Below are 26,796 nucleotides of genomic sequence, written 5' to 3'. Positions count from 1 at the left end.
ACTCTCTCTTCTGCTTTCTCTGTTTTCTCTCTGTCTTTCTCTCCCTCTTTCTTACTGTTTCTCTGACTCTGCAGCAATGTGCCTCCATCGATTCAGGCTAATTTGTGGAGATGGAGGTTAAAGCAGCAGGCCTCAGATCACATAACGCGGCTCCTCTCATCCATACATCTATCCTAACTCAATTAATTCTCGCTCAGTTATGAGATTTATTTCACACTGCAGCTCACACTAAGCACAGCTGACGGACTGTTTTTCTTCCACATTTACTCATTTCACATGGATCACAAACTCTCACAACCAAGTTCTTAGAAACTCCAGCAGACCGAATAAAAGGTGCACAGACTTCTTCACTTTCTGAGAAATTCACACACTTATCAATCGCTACAACAGACTCTTTCATTCTTGCTGCTGATCTGGAAATTTGAGGATATCCCATCCCCTGCTTCTGCCAGCTCCTTCTCACATCTAATGATTCCCTCATGTTGAGGGGAAGTAGCCGGCAGTGTTACCACAGCCATGCTGGGACAGACAGACTGCACTATGAGCACTTTTACAGCCTCTGACCGCCCCAGTGACCTGGGAAAGGGATTTATGTTGTCAGAGAACTGGAAGAAAAGGAGGTTTCATGAGTTAAACATGTATGTAATAGCCAGAGGGAAGGTGGATTTGCCTTTGTGCAGAGTGTGAGTGTACTTAAATGACATATATCAGGTTCATTGAATTGGTTATTATCGTGAAATTTGGTAGGACTGCTGGGATTGGTCCATCTCTGGCAGTAAGTTGTGCCAGTTGCCGATGAAACAACAAGATGAGTGATTGGCTGAGCTTTGAAACATCTTTGGTGGCTGGGTATTTGGCTCTATCCCATGACTGTCCATCATTAACTAGTCACTCTCCTTTACCCTTCTGGATGTGGGCTAACGGGAAGTTTTAGACCCTTTATCAGCAAAGGAGCAGGCTTTTACCACAACAGTGTGCTTTTTTTAAACTAAAAATCTGAAATTTAGGCAATTGTTTGTGTCTTGTTTCTAGCAAAATTACAATTAAATTACACTTAATTTAAGCCACATTCACTGACAAAACCAGAAAAAGCATAATTATAAGGTATTAAAAGACAAAAAATGATAACCAAGTTGCTTTTAAATCAGATTTTTCAGGCATCATTTTTGTCTTTTGATATAATAATTTTGATAGAATAGAATAGAATAGAATAGAATAGAATAGAATAGAACAGACCCTATTTTTTCCCCAAGGGGAAATTCAGGAGTCACAGCAGCAATCAAAAAAAAAAAATTAAGAAAGTGTATAGAAAGTGCAAAAAGGTCCATAAGAAAATAGATGATGACAGCTTGTCCATCATTGTCCAGTTCAGCCAGCCTCCCCCTCCACAGGGTCCAGGACTGAGAGCGCGGTCACACTGGCCATCCAAACCGTGCCGTGCTTAAGCACGATTGCCCCCCCACAGCGCTGTTCCCCAGCCGGAGAGTACGGCCGGCGGTCACACTACTCCAATATGAACCAGACTTTAGCGGGTATCACATGCGCATGGCCCGCCTACGTCATCGTAGAGCATCTGTTTACATGAAGCACGATCTCAACAGAGTCAGCACAATGAGACACAGAGAGCACTGCTGCCACTTTTGGACTTCTGGTGAGTCGTTTACAGCCGACACAGCCCTCTAACACCCCCGCTTTGTTTAAAGTGATTGTCGAGAGATGCGGTCACAGCGATCATACGTAATGGATTGCATTCGCTGTCCGCCTGCTTGTGCTTGGGCATGAAGTAAACCGTGCCAATGCCCACCTCTCCAAAGCGTGCTCAAGCACGGAAGGGAATCGTGCTTGAGCACAGTACAGTTGCGGTCACACTGGCCTTTCCAAACGTGCTTTACGGCTGAAGCGTGCTTAGGCACAGCACGATTGGCCAGTGTGACCGCGTCCTGAGCTTCTTCAGCAGTCTGTTCAGTCTTTCTCTTGGATCCTGTCTGCTCACAGCAGGTGAAGCTCTTCCAATGTGGCGTTGGTGTCTGGTATGAGCTCTGTTAGTCATGTCTGTGAATAGCATGGTGCTACTCTGCTTTCTGGTATTCTGTTGCTGGGTTAGCACAGCTAGCTCATCCCTCATCTTATTGGAGATAGATCTTACATGAAGGACAGGTCAATGACGTCACTTCTTTGCTCTCACCTGAGAACCAGCACGTCATCCTCAACTCCTTCTCCTCACCTTGTGGGAAGACATCAGGCCTTGCACCAGTTAGCATTGACATGCTACAGGCTGCTAACAGCCGATCTCCTATGTAAACAATGCTGCCATGGTTATATGTAGGATCTCCAGGCAAACACAGGAGCAGAAATAGTAAAAATATCACTGAAGACAAAACCAGTTTGGTGTCCACGACCTACAAATGAACCATACAAAGTAGTGGCCCACTCCAAATGTAAGGATGACCAAAAAGAGACGAAAAAAATACAAGAATATACAAGGAAGAGAGAGCTGCCGCAACAGGAAGCTGCTTGGGCTGTGCCTAGAGGCAAGGTACCTTATACCTTGTAAATTACATTTACATCTTACATTTTTCTGGACTTGTTAGTGAATGAAGCTCATAAAAAAACAATAACACAACTCTTGGAAGACATAAGACATAAAGACTTGTGTATATATTGAGTTCTGCTGTGCATGTTGGATTGATATTTGACTGCTCTAAAAGACAATAAAAGAGTGTCTAGATTTGCTAAATATATGGTAAGTGTAACATAAATGTTTTCCCCTAATTTTACATTCAAAAAGAATCATATCTACAGTTTCTAGACAATTTCTATTCAAACTGTCTGAACGATCTTATTTAGGACCCTCCTAGAAAAAAATGGGCTTGCTGTATTGTTTTTTTACTCCTAGCAGTGAGTTTTTGACTCGAGAAAAGATTTATACCTTGGCCTGTGAGGACAGTGTTTTATGTTTTGAATGTAATGAAAGTTTTGGACTCATAATGAGACGGATAAACTCTGAGATTTTTTGTTTTTGCAGTATAAACCTTCACTGACTGAGTCACTGAATGATCCACATGTGTTTTCTGGCTCTCTAAGGGGTAATCTGAAAACAATTTATAAATTGCTTTTAATTCTCAGACAATCACTCATACCTTTTATTGAATCCAGGCTCACTTTGTTCACTAAATCCAAAAGGTCAGCAGCTTGATTTTGCACACTTTCATGGAAATATCACATGAGTGAAGTGGAAGCAGAGTGAAGAATTCACTTTTAGGCATATGCATACTTATTTAATGGAATTTAACCAGAAAAACTTAGATTGTACTGAATCACAACAGGAGGCCCTCTCTTTACTACAGTAGGTCACATTTAGTGGAAATATTTGTGCGGCTGCCATCGTTTCAGGCTGGGAAGTCTGACTGGAAAATACGACGCAATGAGATCGTCTCAGTCCCACATTTCAGTGATGACGTGTACTCACCGTCTCGTAGTGACTGAATAACCTCAAAGAGTAGAGAAACACCAGGAGAGCTATAACAAAATGAAAAATAAAGCATTTCTGCAGCTGGAGCACTATGAAAATATACATCCTCATGGTGGATGAGTGATGTGAAGAGCTGTGTCGTCCCTGCACATGCCCCAGGTTGGCTGTGTGGGCCTACACAGGACACAATTGAGGAGGACAGCCCGCTCCCCCCCTCTGCACTTTTCTGCGTGCATGTGTGTGACGGAGACAAGGCACGGGGAGGATGAGAGGATGAATACAGCGTAGCGCTCTGGTGAAGTCATCAGGCTGTGGCTGGCAGCACCACATCACACTGTTTTCTCTTCGTCATTCTTCACCATGTCATCGGTGCGGACAGGATAATCGAACCTCTGAAGAAAGGAGGTTTTGTTAAGTTGATAAAATCAGGTTATTCAGCGTTTACTGTCAGTGGTAATGTCTTTGTTTCAAGACACATGAAAAAACCATGTAACTCCAATATATCGTCTTACACACAAGCTATTCACCTCCTCTCCCTGACCCCTTTCCTCCTTTCCTTTTCCCCTCCATTTACCTCTTTTACCTCCCCCCTCCCTCCTCCTCCTCCTCCTCTCCTTTTATCTTTTATCGTCTTCCCACTCTTCATGTCCTTCCCCTTCATTGTGCACCGCTGCCCTGCAGGCCTCCCTTTAGTATTGGCTGGCATGCTGATGAGTTTTTTCCTTTTTTTATGTGCTCCACTCTTATATAACTAAATTTAGCATGTTTGAGTCACGCGTCCGGCCATAGGTCGCGTTGCTGAAGTGACGTCTTACATTAATGCGCACCCCAAGGCTCACCATCCAGCCTCAGTCGATGTGTGATGCACATTTTTTTTCTTTTTTGGGATGTTTGAGTTTGTCTCACATGAGTGAACAAGCTCACGTGCCGTCTGTGCTTCATGACCATCTGCCTCGACGAGCGCAAATATAGGCTGAATGTTTTTAATGTGTATGTGTAAATAAGATAAGAGGAGTGTGTGTTTCTATATGTGTGTGTTTGAGTTTGGTGAGTGTGTGTTTACAGGCTGGACTGTCATGCGAGAGGAATTTGCTCAGATAACCCTCTGAGTTGGTCTATGTATGGTTTTAAGAGCACCTTGAAGTGTGTATGTGTGTGTGTGTGTGTGTGTGTGTGTGTGTGTAGTGGGAGGATTCGGCTGTGTCTTCCCAGCAGAATGAGATGATGGAGAGTGGAGGTGGTGAAAGGTATGAGTGAAGGAGGCCCTCTCTGCTCTCTTTGAATGTTGTCTGAATTATGTCCTTCACAAACTCAAACAGACACATTCACTGTGAAACAGAAGTGACAGAAACCACAAGAGCAGGAGGAAAATATGTGTTGTGACACAAGAAGTCTGATGCTTTCAGAAAATGATTTGGTATTTTGTAGCTCATTTATTCATTTAAAAAACGTAGACCTTTTGAATTTTCTTTATCCATGAAACCACTGAAAGTAAATCTCAGTTTGTATGCTGCTTTAATTTGAGTCTTAAAAGAAAGCAGCATAGGTTCTTTTCTGTATAAAACACTACTTATATATTAAAGGTGACTTATCATGCTTATTTCTCCTTTTCACTATGCCAGACTAGGATGCCTGTAAAGCATTTCTGCCCTCAGTACAAGTCATTTAGTTCCTTCATTGCCCCACAATAGCGTTCTCAATATCCTCATTTTAGGCCATTCTGAAGATCTCGTTGAAACGCTCCGTTTCGAGAATGACCTCCAGTAACCTCGCAACGTCACAGCCCTTTGTGCTCTGATTGGTCAGTTCTATCAGAGGGGCGGAGGGGGTAGAGCCAGGGAGCGGCTTTTGCAGCATGGCAGTATTTACAAAGTCGCCATATTGAATGGAGCAGACCGAGCGAGTTTGCTGTTTGCCAAAACTTCACCGTAGGGCATTGATAGCACTAATAAAATGGCAGAGTGTAGGATACGTCCTTTTGTATTGGACCCTGAGTCTGACCCAGACGGTTCTGCAGCTCAGGAGGAAGAAAATCCACCTCGACACAGATCATCTCAGGACGCTTCAGTGTGGTGAGTCAAACCGGTACTGTAACATGTATAGTTAATACGTTTATACTCGGCTCTTGGTGGGTGTATCCCTTGGTGGCGGTTGTGTGACTAACTGACTTTACAGAGGAGGAGCTGCTTTATCAGATTACTCCAATAAAAAGAAAGGATCCTCGTGTCGTCATGAAGGTCGAAATCTCACGGCCAAATGTCAATGACCTATTTTCAGAGGCATCAAATCTCGTTCTAGGATATCAGAAAAAATACAATATCTCATTTTTTGAAAATTCAGGGGGTGTAAGGTCTTGTTTTCAAATTTATTATATTATATGTAAGTATTAAATCAGGGATCAGCATGATATGTCCCCTTTAAACCAATCCCATAGGATATTTGTGTCTGTTGTGTTCTTCTCTTATCACTCATTAGCGAGTAGTTTGATGTTGACTGCGTACGTCAGCTCACACTGGCTGTGTGCTCAGTCTGGCACCTTGCAGGACACTAGACAGCTGCAGTCGCAATACTGATGATCCTCTCCTTGTCCATGTTGGGCTGTAAAAGCTCAGTCCTGTTGGCTCCTAGCATCATCATGTTGGTTTGTTGTTACAGCCAATCCAAATTTATTTGTTAAGCATTTGAAAAACAGACACTGTTGATCAAAGTGCTGTACAGAAGAATAAATAAAATGATATTAATAGCAGCTAACATGAGACTAAAGAACACTTCATGTAAAATACAATAATAATTTAAAAACATAAAACAGAAGTAAAAAGTATGCAGAGGAGCAATCAAATAAGTCAGTAAAGTTGATGACAGCTGTGTGTCACAGGCCAGGGAAAAGAGATGGGGTTTAAGAAGAAGTTGTAGTCAAGCTTAATACGATCTGGCCAGATTGAGTCGACACGTTAAATAGAAACCGATCTAATCCAGTGCCGACAACCGGAGACGAATACAGTGTAATTTGTCCATTATTTGTTGTCTTTCAATGACACATCATATACAGGGGGCTCTTGCTGCTGGAGCTTACAAACTTTCCTCTGTCTTATAGCGCATTCTTGTAGCAAAAACGTCATCATACTTTCCCTTCATTGTTTTGTTTGCTTGTGACTTTTGCAAATGCAAAGTGTTCTATGCTCCTGTTGGCCAAACATCACTGATGTGGCAGGAAGTAGTTCAAAAAATCTAGCATGTTCCCTGTCCTGAGGTTGTGAAGCATCCCAGATATGGTCTTGTTTGATGTTCACTCACTTATGACACACTACATGGGAAAAAACAATCAACTTACAAGCCCTTCAGGTTAGGTTGTGATCATGTTCATAACGTGTAGTCTGATATCTTCTGCATACAGGACAGAATCCATAAAAAGATAACAGATACAAGTTTGTCAACACTTGAATCAAACCTAATGATCCTTACTGAAGCTTTAAGTTTTTTTTTTTTGCCTATGATGTTTGATTCATCAACATCTGGAGCCCCTGGAATTCCAAAAATGGAAAAGTGGTAAAGATAAACAATGGAGAAACTCCATGAATTCCAATCTTGATAATATTTGTTTTGTTCAGCTAAAATTTGGGTGGATTTCAGTCACCTGTTTTAGTCAAGAACACCATCTAAATGAATATGATAAGATTCAAAGTGTGTGCATGAAAGTCTGGGATGAATAGAGGTCCTAGAGTCAAGTACGTTGGAAACTCTGACCACAAAAATATGGTCATTGTGTGTGACAGATCTTTGCCATTATTCAAATTTTTCCTCTACTAGTCTTAGAAATATCACCATAACAGATGATAGGTGTTATCATTTTTACACCAGAAGTTTCTCTTGTATGTTATATAATGATTTCTAACCATAAATGTTAATATGCGTCTGCATAAAACTGTCACAGTGTGTCATATTTCACACAGGCTGTTGTGTGTTTTCACCTTAGTTGGAACTTTTGTTTTAGACTGTGTTCCACATGTGAGTCGACTAATACATGTGTGTTTTATGTGTTTCTTTCTTTCTTTGTAACCCTGTTATTAAGTGCAGCTCTTCAGTCAGAAAAAGCCAAAAGGCAAAAAAAGTCAGTGTCCTGCTTCTCATATTAAACCACAGCTCAATGGCCAATTTAGAAATTCTCTGCTTTTTTTCTGACTCCTGTTTTATTTTGTCACCTTTCTCCGTCCCTGCATGTGCACATGGTTTGACTTCAACCAATATTTGAACACATTTCAAAGAAAGCATCTGATTTCATTTTTACAAAGCTGCTTTCAAAAGTCTCTTCGTCCCATTTTGCACAATATTGAAAAAAAAAGTGTTGCATCTTGACTCATTTAAGAATCTCCTCTCTCCAAAAGCTCTGAGTTAAAACGTTCAGACGTAGAGAAATCAGACCAATAGGCTTATTTAAATCATACTCTTCTTCTTTAGGATTAGTCTCACTGCGCTTAAAACGACTCACAGAGTGGTTACACTTGAATATCCTTAATCTGCCTCCTCTGCTCTGCTTCTCCTCACTCCTCTACTGCAGATGTCAGAAAAGGCCCCAGGACGGCAGCAGAGTGGGGGCTCAGTGTGCGTGTGGTTCTGCTTTTGTCTCTGGTTGAACAGCCCTAAATTTATATTGTAAAAAATGAAATAGTGATGAATATGTCCCCTGTTAAACTTTCTTATCTGAGAAACAATGAGTTAAAAGCATGGATGCTGTACAGGTGTGTTTTCCCACCTGCAGTTTCCAGGGAACTTTTGGTTCCTGGTGAACAATTCCAGGAACCACATGATTACTATGGTCCATTGTTTCTTTACCTTCCAAACCACGGGCCAAGGATCTAGCAGATAATGCAAATCAGGCCTGTGCACTGCAAAAACTGAAATCTTATCAAGTATTTTTTGTCTTATTTCATGTAAAAATTGTCTAATTATACTTGATATGAGCCACATTCAACTGATCATTTCAAAAAACGCCCTGTTTGAAGTTATTTAAAGACAAAAATGAGGTCTGAATTGCTTTTAACAAGTAAGAACAATTTGCTCAAAAAAATGTCTTATTGTTTTTATACAAGTAACTTTTCTCTTTTTCCATTGGAAGTTTTTTTTTTACCTGTTACAAGCAATTCAGACTTCATTTTTGTCTTTAAATAACTTGAAACACGACATTTTTCTGGACTGGTCATATGAATGTTTCTACATTTTCCAGTGTAGAAAAAAATTAAGGTAATTGCAATACATTGCAGACCAGCAGAGGGCAGTAATGCATGATAGAGGCCTTTTAGCGAAAAAAAAAACACAGCATAGAAGAAGACAGATGGGCATCTTTAAATGCAGTACTGCAGTTAGCCTGTTAGCTTGGAGGACATTAATGGTGCGTTCGAGGCAACCCGTAACTCGTATATTTCCCACCTGTAACTCCTGAAAATGCCCTGGAACGGCAGTCGAACTCGTAACTTACGACCTGTGAACTCGTATCAGATCGATGTACTCCGAGTTACGACTTGTGACGTCACATCTGTGCCAAAACAATATGACAGCCTCTATGAATGCAGTGGTTTCCCCTCCTATGTTTCACTTACATAAAGAACTTGCAGGCTCCTTTGGTAATTGAAATGACCAAGCATAAATCTTAGAATTTCTGCTATGCTGGTTTGTTTACATCCCAGAATTCCTTGCGCTCAAACCGAAGTCGTAAATTGCCTGGAAAGCTTTCAGGTCATCGAGTTACGGGTCGCCTCAAACACAGCATTTGTCCGTGCTGGTTTTGATGGAGGCAGGGATCAACCAGGGGTTGGGCTTAAACAATGAGCCTGTTGATTGTCGATCTTCAGTGGGATGCTGAGATAAAAATACTGTGGATGCTCCACCAATCATAAACATTCTTAAGTAAACAACAGTACATTAACCCAGAACTATATTTCTCCTGGTTTCTGTGGTATAAAAACACCTTTTGTGTCTAACCTTGTGTGTTCTCTTTTTGCATGATCAAGTGCATAAAAAGTGCATGACTGTGGGTGTGAGAACGTATGTTTCAGGTCTTATCTCTGCTCCCTGTCAAAGCTGGAGATGTTACTATGTGTGAATGTGGAAGATGCGCTTTAGGGAGGGATGTTAAAAAAAAAGGAATAGGAAGTGAGCGGAATCAAAACAGAAGATTAGTGTATGTGTTTGCAGAAGATGTGTGTTTATTTTCTCTGGAGCTTCTCACTGAGGTGGCGGCTCGATAAGTGGCCTCCTGACCTTGTCGCGCTGCCTCAGTTTGAACGTTACACATACTTTATGTGCAGCTCTGCTGTGATTTTTTTGTTTTTTAGGGTGAAAAAAAAATTCTCTCTGAATAAAGATGCATTGAGGCGTCAAGGACTAGCTGAAGAGGAGAGTTCAACACTTAGATCTTCATGATCCTGATGATTAGCTGGATTTAAACAGAGCTTACTGAGCAGCACTTTTTACAAGAGGGAGGAGTGAAGTTTCTCTGGAGGAGGATTGTTCTGAATCCACTCAGAGGACAATCACCAGTTGTTTGAGAGATGGATTATCAGCATTTTCTGGTGTCAGTGAGCATGAATTGCCAGGATTGTGCAGCATGTCCTCTGTAAGGAGTGGGTTGAGCTTATTTTCTGATCGAACCTTTGACACAGAGTCACAAGGCTGAGTCATTGTGAGGATAAGGAGAGGAAAGAAAAGGACACAAGGTTTGATATCAAGGGGATGAAAGAAAAGAGAGGAGGAGAATGCCAGTTGGTATGTTTAGGAAAATAAAAGCCTGGATCATGTTTGTGTCAGAGAAAGTAAAGAAAGCAGCAGAGCGACTGAGTCCATATGACTCCCACATGGCTGTGGACGTCTGCTCCACTCACTTGTTATCCTGACAGACTGAGGACATTAAAACTTGGAGGAAGTAAGAGCAACAGAGTCAGAGGGAGGAGAAAGAGAAGGAGGGAGGGAGGGAGGGTTGAAAGAGGGGGACAGGGTGACTGAGTCAGGAGAAAGGGGAAGTCTTCATGAGGAAAAAAGGGAGAGGAGAGAAGAAGAAGAGAGGTTACATGTGGCTATTTGAGGTAGCCGTAGAGTTATGGAGCGAGACAGGATCGCCGGTAAGTTCTGATTTCTCAAACTTTTTCTCTTCATTGAGATTCTTAGGGAGCAGAGAGTTTCCGAAGTGGCAGCAGTGTGAGAGAAAGCACCCTGCTTGTGTTTGCTTTGCTTGGTCAGTTGAGGTGAAAGCAGCCGTTTGAAGGCTGTCTCAGTCTGGGTCGGTGTGTGAAAACTTTCTTCTCACTCGCATTCATCGACAGCGTAAGCAAAACACCCTGAAGTGCAAAGAGCTGCGAAGAGTGAACTGTGTGATGGGCTGTCAGGAGACGTCTTTGAATCAGGAAATCTTTCAGAGCAAAGTGGCTACTGTCAGGATTTATAGTTGACCCACATACGACAATACATGCACCCAGTTAAATCTTCATGCCCTCATCACATGATTGGACTTCACGCTGAGGAGTCCGGTTGTCAGATTAATTCTGAGTGAGGCAGATGGTTTATTTAAAGTTGTGGGGAGCAGCAGCAGGGCTCATATGTCAGCTTTAAAACAGACGGCAGATTTGATTGAGAAGTATGTCTTATCCTGCATCTGTGGGGTTACAGCTCTGTCCTGCTCTGCTTCCTCATTTTTGGTTCCTGTTATCAGCTGCATTGATTTAATGTCTGCTTTGTTTGGAGGTTCAGGTTAACTCCTCTTAAGACACACGTGTGTTCAGTCTGGGCTGAGAGGATGAGACTAATCTAGCGTCCTGCAGTGATTAAGTCTGGACATCCAGCTGAGCAACACTCTGCAAATTAGCCTTTAATTCAATCCTCAATAACTGAGTCCAGTGAGCCATATGATGCACACACACATGCACACACATATACTGATCACCACTTGGTGGCAGTGCTGCAGTGTCCCTTAGCTTTTTCTGTGCAGCTACAATTTCCCCAAGATCTGAGAAATGTTCCATGGAGATGATTCACATTTTGCAGTCGAAGGGATTTTTTAATGCCAGGTGGAGAGAGACGGACCCAGCCTGCACAGAGACCGTTTTGTGCAGAGGTGAGGTTGTGGAGCATTTCCAACCAAAAGGCACTTCCACCCTCACTCCACAAGTGAGGAAGTTATGCACAGGCTAAGCAACTTCCTTGTTCTCAACCTGTTCTGTGTAGCTCTGTTTGGACCTGTTGTCATGACTACATCCTTTCCCCCCCAGCCCTCCAAACCTCTGAGTCCTTGTAGACTTTTACTTGGCATTCATCAAACTCTTAACATAAGTGCTTCTTCCTCACCTCCATCTTAACCTGGAGTGCCTCCTACTGTCCCCCCCTCGTCCCTGTTCAGGATTAAAACAATCTGTTCAGCATGACCTGTCGTCTCACACAACTGAACCGTATGGTCACCACATTGGCTTATTGTAACAGTTAATTAATGACACACTGCCATTAAAAAACAACACATGGGAAGGAAAACAAAGGATCCAGACTAGAAATTAGAAAAATAGTTGCATCATGTTGCTTGATGTTGTGCCAGTTCAACAGAAGGGGTGATTAGTCTTTCGTCTGTTGAGACATTAATTACATCCAACTGAAATCAATCACAGCAGTAGTTGAAAGATGTTAGGGTTACAAATGAGAAACCCCCCCCCACACACACACACACACACACACTTTGATTTTATTTATTACTGCAGGAAATAAGAGATTAAAAAATCCTTGCAAGTGTTATAAAGCAGTAGAGATTGGTAGTCAACCTTTCTCCTCAATTAAGAGACTTCTCTTCTAAAATATCAATTACTCACAGCTCTCTGATGTCACATGTGCCTGGTGGGGAGAGCACACCTATCTCTTTCATGTGCATTTATGAAAAAGCCAAAGCAAGTAGAGCAGCAGCCAACAAAGAACGTCTAGGTACAGAGCAGAGTGAGCCTCAGTGACAACACATACCACACTGATAATCAGACACAGTATAAAAGGAGGAGCTGAGGTGGACGAGGGCTGTAAAGTGGCTGTAGATGTAAACAGATTCTCTGTGCTAACACTGTGCTCAATTTGTAAACAGTAATGAAAAGGTAGTCGTTTTCCCCCTGATATCTTACTCTAGTGTTTATTGTTATCATATTGGAATACAATGACAGTAATAATGACACTTAAGAAATACAACCACAGACAGAAGTCCCAAACCAGGAAGCCACAAGCTACTGCACAACTACGCCACCATCCAGCTCGTATCATCTTAATTAAAACACAATCCAGTAGTAACAAACAGCTAAATCTAAATGCTTGATGTTAGCACTGATCAAATCCTCATGAGCTGGCGTTATTGTTTACTTATTACTTCCTATTGAAATGTGAGCCAAAAGGTCATTGATGCTCTAGTTAGCAGCAACATGCTACTATAAGCAGCTAATGGCTAATAAATGTTATTCTATCCTAAAAATGGCCAAATGTTCCACTGCAACAAGTTGTTGTGGAGCTAACAATCTTTCAGCTTTGATTTTGCACCATTAAAAGCTAGCTAGCTAACATGACCTTTGCCAGTAGCTTGCTTTGCTAGGATGTAGTTGAATCCCAATGTTAGCTTTCCTTTTTGCAGTTCTAGTTGATATTCAAAACTTGTATTTTATTTTATCAATGATTCAATATCCTTTGCTTGCTAATCCTGTGTTAGCTAGCAATTGGTTAAATGCTAATGTTTGCAACTAAATGACAATAAGTTATAAAAATTTCAAAGTATCTGGTTGCTGTTAGCATATTAACATTGAAAATTAGCTCAGAATGCTAGCCAACAGTAACTTTGCTACTTCGAATAGTGATGTTAGCCAGCTCGCTGAATGCCAGTTCTTCTCTTGGGGTATGTTTGAAACATTTATTTCTTTAAAAATAAGGCTTGAAATCCCTTAAATGTTTCTTTATTGTTGTTGCCAATATTACTCTTCAACCTGGTTGAGACTGTAAAGTTCCTGGTTGACATTAGCACAGTTAGTGTCATCAGCTCAGAAATTTTGTCACCATAAAACAAGCCTAATAAGTGATTTAAAATTTTATTTCACCTTGACATGGCACAATTTTTATCTTCTTAAAGTGAAATTAAGTCGCATTCTACCTTTTTAGTTTCTAGTCTGAAGTTTTGGACGTCCTAACCTATTCACCCAGGGCCTCACTTACCCTCACCCTGAAACACACGCACAGAAAAAACGTCTCTTCTTCCACAAACACTCATGACCCAGAGTTAAAGGAACTGGAGGAAATCACCCAGCTCAACATGTTCCATAAAAGTGTACAGGATATCCTCTATAAGTGAACGCCTCGCAGCTCTCCTCCCACAACCCTCCCAGTATCTCACCTCATATTGTTTCTTTTTCAGATTATTATTTAGTTCTGATAAGAGTAGGAGCCATGAGCAGGGCCAGCACAAGGAGTTCAGGAAACTGACTGGGAAGCCCCACCTTTAGACCTCCTGAGGGAGGATCTCTGACAGGTGAAATTATTCAACATGATGGAAACATGGGTCGAGGTGGGGTTGATGTAACAGAAATAGATGAGCCTCTGGTGTGAGCTCGTAGCTAATAACAGCTGTCTGTATCTGTGGTCAGCAAGGTGCAAAGAGGAAACCTGCTGGTGTGAACATGTTTGTGCAGAAATAAGCTGGGGAAATTTCTGTATAGTTGTTTACTGCTGTTCAGCAGCAACATTTAAACTCCTGTGAAGGCCCAGGAAACTTTTCTTAAAAAACTATTTTATGTCAATACAAATAAATATAATGTATTTTACTACAAATAAAAGAAACATGTTTTGAACAGGAAATCAAGCTGCAAACCTCCAAGACCAGAACAAGGCAATTCATAAAGCTTCACACAAGACATCAAAAGAACCACCACAAGGGTCAACAAAACACATTTAAAGAAAACATTTAGAATATGTTTTTAAATAAATTAAATCAAAGTACAGATGCTATGAGGAGGATCTGTTTTAATTAGACTGCTTCTTCACCTTCTGGCCCAGAGTTTCACCCACACTGTCATGAAGATGTGACTTTTAACCAGGCATGTGTTTGCTTTGGAACAAATGTTCTTTGTTTAAGACAACTTTTTACCAGATACAGCACGACGAGGTAAGGTATTTATCAGTGCAGTTACGTCGCATTGTTGTTTGAAGTGTGACAACAAGCAAATGTTGTAAGCTTGTACTGTACGTCAGTAGCAGGCTATATATAGCGCTAATAGCAGCCCAGTGCTACGACATATCCGTAGGCTAACGTGTTAACAAGCTAACTTTAAGTTCATACAATACTTTAGTAGCTGTCCATACGTAGCTCTGACAGCCTGAGCTGTGAAACTTGTTGGTACTGTGTAACGCTAGTAAATCCTGGTTAGCTATGTCCTGCCAGTCATCTACCAATCAGAGCTAGCGTAACCTCACTCTTCATTTTATTGATAGATCCTCAAGTTTGAACAGACCACTGCAGAATAACTGCTGCATGTGGGATGAACCCTATCACAAACAGTTTAGCCCCTGTGTTAGCCTTTAGCTCGTGCTCTATCATTTTCCCGTTTATCTTTCTTCTGCTCTTCTGTCCTTTTTCTGTCTGACAGTTAGGCTCCAGTGTCCACCATCATTACAAAATTAATCACAGAAATCGTTTTAGCAGAGATAAACACAGATCTCTCTTCTTAGTACTAAACTTTGTCAGCTGGCGTGGTGTTGTCATAAAGACTTGGACGTGCCGTGAGTCAACCCATTGTTGCTCGACCTGCTAAGGAAGCTACAAAGAAGCTATGAAGTAGCATTTCAAAATAAACTACATTGACGCTGATAATCTCATTTTAAAGTGTGGATTATAATCAGGCAAATAACTAGAAGGGAGACTTTTTCAAAATCAATTTCAAACTCTTCGCAGCCCCTTTAAGAGGCAGCCATAAAAGTCAGTCTGCAGAATCTGTGATCAAATAAATATTTAAATAATTTGTTAAAATAATCTTATAGATGAGTCTTCAAACTGCATTTCACTTGAGGGCACCAGAAGTTTAAAACAAGATTAATAACATGTTCGGCACTGGCAGAGGAGACTTGGCAAATTTTCCATGGGCACAATCCACAAACTCAGCTCTGCTGCCCATCCCACAAATCTATGTTCCTCAAAAGTGTGGCACCATTTCATTTGAAATGAAAAGGTTTTCCAGAAGTATAAGATTTACCAGGAATAATTATTACATAATAGAAATAATCTACCAAACACACTTTTCCTTACTTTTTTTAACGTTTGAACTCCGTGTAACACTTCCCTGCACAGTGAGCATTTTCCAAGACTTCAAATCAGCAGCAGTTTTTCTGCCAGCGTAAACTGTCCGCTCAGCTTTTAGGCCAGTTAAGAAAATCATACTTTGAAAGAGTCAAGGACTCAACTTTATCCAAAGAGCTGTCATATTAATAAAAATATGCATGTAGTATTTGTGTGGCGACATAGACAGAATTGAATTAGAGCAAAGCCTTTTCCCAGAGAACTTATCCTAAAATGATCTATTCTCGATTCTTTTTATTTTTTTTTCACATTGAGTTGATTTAAGTAGCAGTTTCACTTCCATGTTTAACTGCACACAGTATTTTTGAAGTGACAACATATCATTAAGGCTCTACTACAATAAATGATAATATTTCATCAACATTCAGGAGCGTAATTTCTTTACTCTTGGTCAAAGGGTTTGACTTTAAGAGCTGTTGTGTGTGTAAAGTCTTAAACCACACACATTTCAGGATCTAAAGTCACACTCAAACAGCTTTGTGCAACTTCCTGCTCATAAATGTGTGTCACTCTGTTTGCTTTCTGTTTGTTTTAAACCAGGCAACCAAGAAACTTTCTATGGGAGGTGTTGGTCAGTGTTTCCTATATAAACAAATCAACTTGTCAGCGTAATATAAAAGTTATTTATACAAGTGTGTGACAATTAACACAGACACATGATTTTATGCATGTAAGAGTTATGTCAGACTAACTTTAAAACAACCACAAAAGACAAAAATGAACACAGCTGTGGACTTAAATCAGCCATTTTTGAGATGACTTGAGCTCATAATGGTGCACGACAAATCGCATTAAGACATTGATGCTTGCAACGCAACCACTTTTTTCAGTAACAAGTAATCTAACATGTTACTGTTTCCAAACCAGTAATCACATTAAAGTTACTTATTTAAATCACTGTGCGTTACTTTTATTTTTATTGTAAAAAAAAAACTTTCTGCTTTTTTCTTGTGTTTCGGGGAGTGATGGGAGTTGTGTGTTTTATAGTGTTTTCAGCATGTGAACAGCTCACGTGAAATAGCAGCCAGCACACAAAGGTAAACAAAGGGGGAGAGGAGAGATGCGCGTTTTCTAGCTGGGAACACAGTCTCTGTTTTGAGTTTGTGTCAGCTAAAGATGACAGTATTACGGTTCGTTGTTCACTCTGTGCTGGCAGTTTGCTTAAGATCTTTGACTGAAACATTTAGGAATCAATCAGGGAGAGATCAGCGCACTGCGGCCATAAACGCTTGAGAAGTTGTTTGACTTTTACCTGGGGGAAAGGTGAGTCCCGTCTTTCACTGTAACTCCCTCTATACCAAGCACTGAGCATAAATCATAAATCCATCTGTTAAGGAGCAGAGCAACATAACGTAGGCTACAACGAGGCAATCGGTAGCAAGCAGGGGTGTGCCCAGACTTTTTAGACTGGGGTGCCCCGAGCAGGGTACTGAGGATGATGTGAGCTCACAGTCCAGCAACATTTCTTTTTGCTTATTGTATTACAAATACTCGATCAACAGACTACAGCTTTAACAAAAATGAAACTGATAAAAACCAAACTAGACTAAAACAAAAGCATTTAAAAAGAAAATAATTCAAATCTGAAATTTAACTGAACAGACCCAAAAATAGTACTGTAAAAGCTTTCTTTACTTGTATTTTGAAATTCAAAATGTATAGAATAAATATTTTTGTTTTTAATTGTAAAGTACACATTTTACAACTACCAATGTCTACATGTTACTTTAAAACAAAACATGTGGACTCATATTATTCATTTTGCCAAATTATACAGCTGTAGGGGTTGTCAGCAGCTGCTGGAATCAATCAATCAATCAATCAATCAATCCATCGTTATTTGTATAGAGCCAAAACATAACAAACGTTATCTCAAAACATTTCACAAAAACATTTTCAGGTCTAGACCCGTAAATGTTGATAAAATTTTATAAGCATAAACCCAACATCAAGACAAGATAAGGAGTCTTATCTTATCTTAATCCTCCATGAGTACAGGACTTTGCAGCATTTAGCAAGGCAAGGAAAAACTTCCCTTTAATGGGCAGAAATCTCGGACAGAACCAGACTCATGTTAGACAGGCAACTGTCTTGACTGTGTTGGGGTTGGAGAGAGACAACGTTACTGTGGCAACACTGCATAAAGATAAACTCCATATGAATCATGTGATGTGACACTCTCCCCATAAACAGACAACACACGTTAACATGTGTAATTAGAGTTATTAACAAAACATATAACCAGCATGTCTTCCTCAGCAACGCGGAGCTACAGCATCGAACAGCTCCAGATTTATCCCTCCATGTGCACAGGCATCTGTGTACGCTGCTATTTCAGGAGCAGCGAGACACACAAACACACCCGCGTCTACAGTCACTGAGGAGAAACCACACCAGCACATGTATGCACATATTCACATACTGTTAGTCACACTGCAAACACACACACACACACACTCCAGATGTTGTTTGGGAGCTTTCCCTCATACTGTCGCTGAGCCAGCCCCGGAGTGTGTATCCATGTTTAGATAAATACACACTGGCTGGTGGAGGTGTGTTCTTCACACACCGTGTGTTTTGCTTTAATTGAGTACTACACAGACTTGTGGCATATGGTTTACAGTGCGGCCCAGATGGGCCTGCATGGCCACACACTTTGTTACATATAGTACATACATGCTGTATATATTTAGCTCTACCATGTAAATGTACAGTAAGGGAAAGCAGAGTAACTCATGCACACACAGAGCTGTTCTGCCATGCATGTCAAGGTGCATATACATGCATTAGCCAGCGTGCATGCTCAAAATAACACAATCACTGTACATGACACATTTGTCAGAATATGTGATGTAAATTATGTCAACTCTTATGCACAACATGTGACAGAGAAATGAACATCCATCATTGATGGTTCAAATACTTTGTACACAAAACTGCATGTACCACACTCTGTTCTTCATCCTATGACACCTCAGCAGCAGATGTGTAAAATAACCAGATTGCACCATAAACACACAGTGTAATTCTGTGTTACATCGACCTCTCAGGTGTTAGGGTTAGGGGCCACTGGGTGGGCTTGGCATCCATGGTGCCCCTCAGAATGGAGCCTTTCATTCAAAGGGGATTTCCCTCCGTCCTTAAGAGCCATAAAATGCCAGGCATGAGTGCTGTTCTAGTTTATCTACTCAGAGAAAAACCTTACTGTGATTATTTTATCTGGTGTGTGACAGTATCTCTTTAAGAAGAGGAAACAGCTCTTTAGTTTTTAGATCTTTCGAAAGTGGACGTGGATTAGCTTTGAGTTTAACTTTAGCGCTGATTTGAGTGACACTTTTGGCCAGATTCAATAGTTTTTCTCTATGATAAAGACTCTGTTCCCCATGTCGCTGCAACTATTTACCTGTTTTAGATTATGCACTGCAAAAACTGAAATCTTATCAAGTGATTTTGTCTTATTTTTAGTAGAAAATGTCTTTTTATACCTAATGTAAGCCACATTCACCTGTTTCAAGTTATTTAAAGACTAAAATGAGCTCTGAATTGCTTGTAACAAGTCAAAAAAAATCTGTCAATGGAACAAGAGAAAAGTGACTTGTATTAAAACATTATTCTAGTTTCAAGCTAATTTTGTAGCAAATGTTTCTTCTACGAAGTGTGATCTCATCACAGTCAGCACTGTTATAACTTTAGAGACTTTTTGGCTTATGTTAAATCATTTTGGTCGTACACAGCCCTCTTAACACCTCGCTGTTGTTTAAAATGATTTTCAAGAGAAGTTGTCGAGGCGATTATACGTCATGGACCATATGTGCTGCCCGTGTGCTTGTGCTTGTTCATGGAGTAAACCATGCTGACGCTCTTCTTTATAATAATGAACATAGTCTCCCTGACATCACCTGTCTGTTTCTGAAACAGACTTTAGAAGCTAATTGGCTATGCCTGCTATATTGGAAATGACTGAGGCTTGGAGTACAGCTACAGGGCGCCTGTCGGTCACGTAAGCTGAGTTGTGCCTCTGACACGGCGAGCTCGCAATCTTAATAACCTCCTAAACTGCTGTGGAAAAAAATTCACCCCCCGTTCAGTGTGTGCCAACAGTAAAATTAGCAATTCAGCCAAGAGGTGTTTTTTTAGCTTTTTTGGCTTGGTGACTTCCGGTACTTCTAGAGCAAGCGGACACTTGAGAAACAGCAGATTTTAGAACTTCCACATTGTCTCATATTTTTACATCAGAGATTGCCACTTTGGTAAGATTTGCTAGTGTGACTGTGTCCTTAGTCCCAAACGCTCGGACAGAAATTGGTACCTTGGTATACACTCAGCCTGGAATCTGTTGCAGAATGACCTACACCTGAAGGAGCTGGTGTCCTTAAATTCTTTTATATGTAAAATCACAGACATGAAAAGGTAAAGTGTTAATTTGTAGTTACGTAGAGCTATTGGTTGAAACTAGGGCTGTCACTTAAACACATTAACTAGATTAATTGCACCGCAAATTAATACGTTATAACAAGAACCTGATTAACTCATTGGCTGCCTGTCATTTCCAGAGCATCTTGAACGATCTTTTAAGACCCAAATGATATTGTTTTCTATGACAATGTATACAAAAAAACTACCCAAGAAGAGTTAACTCTCTTCTTTTATGCCTCTCTTCATGTTTTTGATCCAAAAACAGACGAAACAGACTTTTATTTAATTGGGTTCGTCTGGGGTGCTTCATCCTTTGATCCTCTCCATGATCTCGGTCGTCTTTTATCATGATCGCGCCGCTCTTTCTCTCAGTACTACCGCGACACATCCTCAGTTGGAGCGTGAGCTGCCTGAACTTCTCTGATTTGCAGCGTCTCGCTCTGTTTCTATCATCTCACATCTTCTCCTCATATCCATGCTGAGCTCTCATCCAAAGAGCGCACCACTCTCACCCACACTAGTTTACAGGCATAATTTTAATTGAATGGCTCTTCCAGACCCCGCCTTCCCCGCTGAAAAACACAATTGACTTCTGTTGTAGACCCAGTAAACAGTTGCAATAGAATTAATCAGATTAATCAATTTCAAATCCTGTAATTAATTTGATTATTTTTTTAATCGCCTGATAGCACTAATGGAAATGTGACAACAGTCAAACTTTGTAAACTAATTTTGCATCATAGTTAAGCATCCAGAGGGTGAGCAGACCAACAGGCAAATATATAAAAGTGAGATTATTTGAGGATCACATATGAAGTCTTCACAGGACCATGCATATCTGACAAGAAGATAGGCAATATGGTAATTTTGATATCTCAGCACCTCAGATTATTTCACCATTGTTTCCATTCAGTCTAAATGGGCATCAACAGCTTCAAGGGCAAGAGCTGGAACTAGAGCCGACACATCAAAAGCTGCTTTGTCATCTGTTTCCCTCGCTGGCGCTGTATCACCTGATCAGATGTGTCCCCTAAGCTTGAGTTTCAGTGTGTGTCCTGATCAAGTAGTGACAAAGAGGGCGGGTTGGTGCACGAATCACACTCTGATCCCCCAGAGGCGCCGTCGTTTTCCACTAATGTCAACTCTCTCCAGGAAGTCTATCAGGTTTTTCTGACTGCACTTTAATTAACATGCCAGCAAGTTTGTAGAAGGTTGTTTACTCAAAACGGAAGCCGTGAAACCTCATCTCAACTGCAGCCTCCTGAGTGAAACACGCCAGTGAAAGAGACACGTGGGGGATCGTGTCTGATTGCAGGTTAACATGGTTTAAATGAGCGTGTGACATGTCGTCCACTTTCACTGTCAGGAAATCAGACCTGAGGGCCACTCTGGTTGAAATCGCTCCTGGGGAATGACAGGGGTCTGTTGTCTGCGTGAATGCCTGCGCGTGCATGTATGAGTGTGTTGGGGGCAGGGGAAACACACACATACACACACACACACACAGGCGGAGGACACGAGGGAGAAAGGGGGGAGTGTGTTTCTGGGAGGGGAGGAGAAGGGAGGAGGCTTGTCTTTTCGCTCTCTGGAGTCTGAAGGCAGCGTGTTGTAGGAGGTGGTGAGAGAAAATAAGTTGCCCCTTTAAAGGAAGAGTTGTTGGCTAGTTTCTCATTGAGTCTATTTTGGATTTTGGAAAGCTGAAAGAAAGAGGAGAGTGTGACTTTAATGCCTGGGAAAATGTCTGAATCTACAGTCAATCCACACTTGGAGGGAATAATTTCAGATTTTGAAGGTTTGTCATTGATTTTCTGCTTTTCTTTCATCTTCTTATCGTCACATTCACACTTCATTGTAAGCAGGGTGTGTGTCAGATTCATTTTGGTCGTGAGTAGTGTTAAAATTGACCAATGTGTGTGTGTTTGCCTGTGAAGTTTCTTGATTTGCAGACTAAGTATTTTCCGTGTTTGTGTGGGTGTGTTCCTTGTTAAAACAGGGTGGTGGGCACATGCGAGCTAATCCCTCGTAGCCTGTTGTCTGTTATTGATTAAAGCCATCTTACGTCAATAATAGAAACAAACACAGCACCAACACCACGCTATTCCAGCACCGGAAAGCCCTCAGAGGGGAAAACCTCACCGCTAAGAACTAACATCTGTCCAACCGCTCGGCCACCAGTCACAACTCTGTCACTTCTTTGTTTGCGAAACCACAGAGGAGCTGGCATTAATATCCTTTGTCTTCTTCTTCCTCCAACAACCCGCACTGCCTTCCTTCCTTCCTCACTTCTTTCCTGTTGCTCCTCACATCAGAGCGTGCTCCTCCAGCTGAGGTTTGGCCTGAAGTCACTTTTAGAAGATGTGATGCTGAGCGCAGAAGCCGGAAAATTACGAGTCCTTCCTGTCGAGTCATTGCCTTAGCTTTAGTGGGTTAAGGAGTTTAAGGTGACACAGATCAGAGAAAAAAAGTTTTAGTCTGTTTGTAGAATTTGTTTTGAAGTTAACTACTTTAAATTTATCAACACTGCTACTTTTATCACCTTGAGTCCAAGTCATATCTTAGTTGGTCTAAGTTGAAAAAAAACAAAACATCACTGATTCATCACTTCTGCTTCAGTGTGACCACTGCAGGTGTCTCATGAACCCAGAAAACAGAAATCTAACTGAGCAAACATCTCAGGGGCAGGGTTTGAGCTCGCCTTAACTGCCAACTTTAAGACCTTAGTACACAACGTGAAATTGCGAAAAATTTGGAGACACATTTTGACGCGCCTGTCTTTGCACATCACACAGCAAAAAACTGAAATCTTATCAAGTGTTTTTGTCTTATTTTAAGAGAAATTTGTCTTATTAAACTAGATATGAGCCACATTCAACTTACTAGCACAGAAAATTGTCTTGTTTCAAGTTATTTAAAGACAAAAATGAGGTCTGAATTGTTGTAACAAGTTAAAAAATCTGCCAAAGGAACATGAAAAAGTAGCTTAAAACTAGAACAATGTCCCACTTCAAGACATTTTCAACTGAAATAAGACAAAAGCACTTGATGGGATTTCTTTTTTTTGGCAGTACAGGAGCAAACTCATCCAAATGTTGTCATCATAATTGTTGTCTTTGTAGTTTTTATGTCTTTTGTCACGAAGAATGGTATGCTGGGATACGAACACAATCAAGCGGTCCCTTGTGTTGAATGTTTTGGTATGAGACGTGCCAACAACAAGCGTTTTGATTGGTTAGATCTGTACTCGTTGTAAGCAAAACTTTGGAAAAATCGACCTAGGTCCGGAAAAATAAAAGCTGCAATTTCACTCAGTGACATAGCGTTGCTGGTGTGAAAACTTGCATTAGAAAACAGTAGGTTTAAAAAAAAATGTCTGGTGTGCAAAGGGCTTAACTGTCAGCTTTGGAAAAGTATTTGTTGCAGACACTTTTATGCACATATTATATCTGTTTGTGTTAAAGTTAGACATGGTTGGAGCCTTGGAGGGGGATATAGGTGTGCTCACCAGGTGAGAGGGTGTGTTTTGTGATTAGGTGAGCACACAGTTCTTTGACCATGGTGCACGTCTTTATTTTGTGTTTTGATTTATTATTAGAAAAACTAAACAACTAACTAAACAAAACCAGTCAAAAACTCACCAGTTGACTTTGAAAAGCAATGGTCAACACAGTAATTAACAGCATGAGTAGATCAGTGTTAGCATTTTACAAACTTCTTGAACAGTTTTCTCCCACTTTATTGTAGTTGAATGAGGGAATGAATGAATGATTAATTTTATTTCAACCAACAGCTCAAATCGTCCCTTTCACAGTCGTTTGAAGAACATATGAAATAGGCTGATCATAAAGTTTCGGCTGAAGCAGAGCTTATAGATGCCTTGATTTTATTCCCTTAAGTTCAACAAACAAAAACCAGATTTTGGAAAAAAAAAACAAATCTCAGAAATGTGGGAATCTGCTGCATGTATCATCACAGACAACATCCAGTGTGTATCTACCCACCACACAAACACAGTAGAGTGAACTTTGTGAGTCCAGCCTGGGATCTGCTAATGGGGAAACCAGAATTACCAATTACCTTTAATGTGTTTCCATCTGCGACATAAACTGCTATAAAGAGAAGAGCACTCCAAACACTTCACGGAGTAAATCCTCATTTTAAGCCAGATTGTTACACTTTCCACTACATTACACTGAGCTGTACCTCACTATGAGTACAGAGGGAAAAGACTGTAATGGCTGAGCACACTGAAGATGCAGTAATGCCATAATGTGAACTGTATGATAGAAACCACCATAACAATGACACACTGAAACAATATTACAACCTCCTGAAAGCAAGAACATGTTTCTGTTCAATCTAAACTAATGACTCACCAGAGAATCAACCCAGAATAAGAACATATTTGTAGACTTAGAGAGTTAGGAGAGTCATGCATCGGGCTCTTGTTACGTCTGCCAACCTAAACTGAGCTTTGAGAAGTCCTGGTTATGTGCTGTAAGGTGAAATGTTGGTGGTGTTTGGAGGCAGAGAGGAAATTAATATTGAAATGGAGAGCATGCATGTGTGTGGCATAAGCTGAGGCCTGGCAGTGAGGCTGGTGTGTTAACAAGGTGGTTGTAGAGTGTAAATAAAACACTTTTCTAACAGCTCTCAGTGGTACTGCTCACTCTGGAACAGGCACATCCAAAGTCAAGCCCATTTTCATACAGCCTCCAGATTTTATCTTAAAATGTATTAAGTAGGCACTGAAATTAACCATATTCTAAATTATGCGTTTTCTACATTTTCTGTCAAGGCAAAAAAAGTCTATCTATTAGAATAGAATAGATAGAATAGAATAGAATAGAAAAGAACAGTTTCATTTATCCTGTCCACTCACAGCAGGTGAAGTTGTTTTAATGTGGCGTTGATGTCCACTGTTAGCTCTGTTAGCCATGTCTGTGAACAGCATGATGCTACCATGCCTTCTGGTATTCCCTCTGCTGCTGGGTTAGCATGGCTAGCTTGTCTATCTTATTGGAGATCTTACGTCCCTAATAATGATGGATGGAACTTGCTTCTTAACTCACACCTGAGAACCAGCAGGTTGTCCTGACCTCCTTCTCCTCACTTTGTGGAAAACATCAGGCCTTGCACCATTTAGCATTGACATGCTACAGGCTGCTAACAGCTGATTTCACATATAATCAATCTAACCATGGACAAACACAGGAGCAAAATAATGAAAACATCACTGAAGACAGAACCAGTTTGGTGTCCACAACCAACAAATGAACCATGCAAGTAATGATCCAGTCCAAGTGCAAAAATGATTAAAAAGGGATGAAAAATTACACGAAATGGACAAGGAAGAGAGAGCTGCTGTAATTAGCAGCCACAACGGGATGGCGCCTAGCAACAAGAGTTATTAACGTCTCACCTAACTACATTTGGGCTGTTCAAAGGCTACGTGTTTAAAGCAAAAGCTCTGTACATTCTGCAAAAGATTCAACAACTCTTACAGCTGGCGTCTATAAATTAATCCATTTATCATGGTGTGGAAATGTGAGAGTTCAAAAATTAAATTAGAGGACACAGGATGAGATTAAAGTTATGAAATGGTGCAGAAAGGAGGAAAAAATGATATATAATAATTGTTTGAATGTAAGTTAAGAAATATTTGGGGCCCAAAACGATGTTTTCAGGTCAAAATAGTCTGTATATGAAAAACAATCTGATTCTGCCATAAAAACATCCTGACATCTTCCTCCCAACATCGCCCCCTAATGGAGAACATCTTTCTTGAGACGAAGCAGAGTCTGCTGATGGTTACACCACATACCTCTGCAGAAAACTGACCACTTATCATGTGGCTTCATGAGACACCTGAGGGACAGGTGAGGTTTGATTTTATCAGTCTATAACAATGGCTTAAGGATGTTTATCCCATAGACTGTAAAAAAAATGGACATCATCTTGCTCAACCCAAAGTGAGGTCACTACAAAAACTGCTCCCCTGGTGGCTGGCTGCAGTATAGGTCAAAAAATCTGTCTCCCCAGTCATTCCAGATGGGCTGTGGTCAAACTTTAAAAAAATAATACACCTTGTAGAAATGTTTCTCATGTCTGATTGTTGTGGTGATTTGAAGATATTATTTGGCTGCCTTGTGTTCAAGTCCTCTTTTTTCTGAAAAGTTTTGTTTTCATTAGTAATAAGAGGTTACAAACAAGGCTTTACATCACGGTTAACGATGATCAACAGTTGCCGTCTTGTGCATTTTTTTCAGGGATTGTAAAATATGTCGGGAGGTAGAGTCAAGAAGTGATTAGACTTGCTGTCTATATTTCTGTCACCCGGCTCCACTCAGATTTTCCAAGAATCCCTCACGGTCTCTACTGCACAGACTCTGGCTGCATAACTGCTACCAATGGCTGCGCCTGTGACGGGGGTAATTTGGCTTCAAACTGCAAATGTACGGCTAGAGCAAATTATATCAACTCTGTGTGCTTTTAGGACCATTTGACCTAAAACATTTTAGATGACCTGTCTCTGCTTTGACTTTTACATACTATCTTCACATTTTTTAAT

The 26,796-nt window shown here is 40.7% G+C and overlaps 1 protein-coding gene across 3 annotated transcripts in view; it reads left to right on the top strand.

The window, feature by feature from the left end:
• septin9b (septin 9b) overlaps positions 1-26,796 on the top strand; it is a 113,969-nt gene that overhangs the window by 11,761 nt on the left and 75,412 nt on the right. Inside the window, exon 1 of one of the 3 annotated variants that reach the window (XM_074687199.1) lies at positions 10,448-10,584. The exons of 1 other annotated variant lie outside the window; for it this stretch is intronic. In XM_074687199.1, coding sequence (XP_074543300.1) covers positions 10,563-10,584 — 22 coding nt within the window. In that variant the 5' untranslated portion in view covers positions 10,448-10,562. Of the gene's footprint in view, positions 1-10,447; positions 10,585-21,904; positions 22,021-26,796 lie in introns of those variants that run through there. One more of the 3 variants, XM_074687191.1, reaches the window with a different exon arrangement.

This window comes from Halichoeres trimaculatus, unplaced genomic scaffold, assembly GCF_033239565.1.
Source record: "Halichoeres trimaculatus isolate MK-OKI-2021-1 unplaced genomic scaffold, fHalTri1.1 fHalTri1_scaffold_2, whole genome shotgun sequence".
In the NCBI taxonomy this organism is placed as follows: Eukaryota; Metazoa; Chordata; class Actinopteri; order Labriformes; family Labridae; genus Halichoeres; species Halichoeres trimaculatus.
The sequence above is the reverse complement of the archived record's forward strand: the minus strand, read 5'-3'. Positions and strand labels throughout refer to the sequence as shown.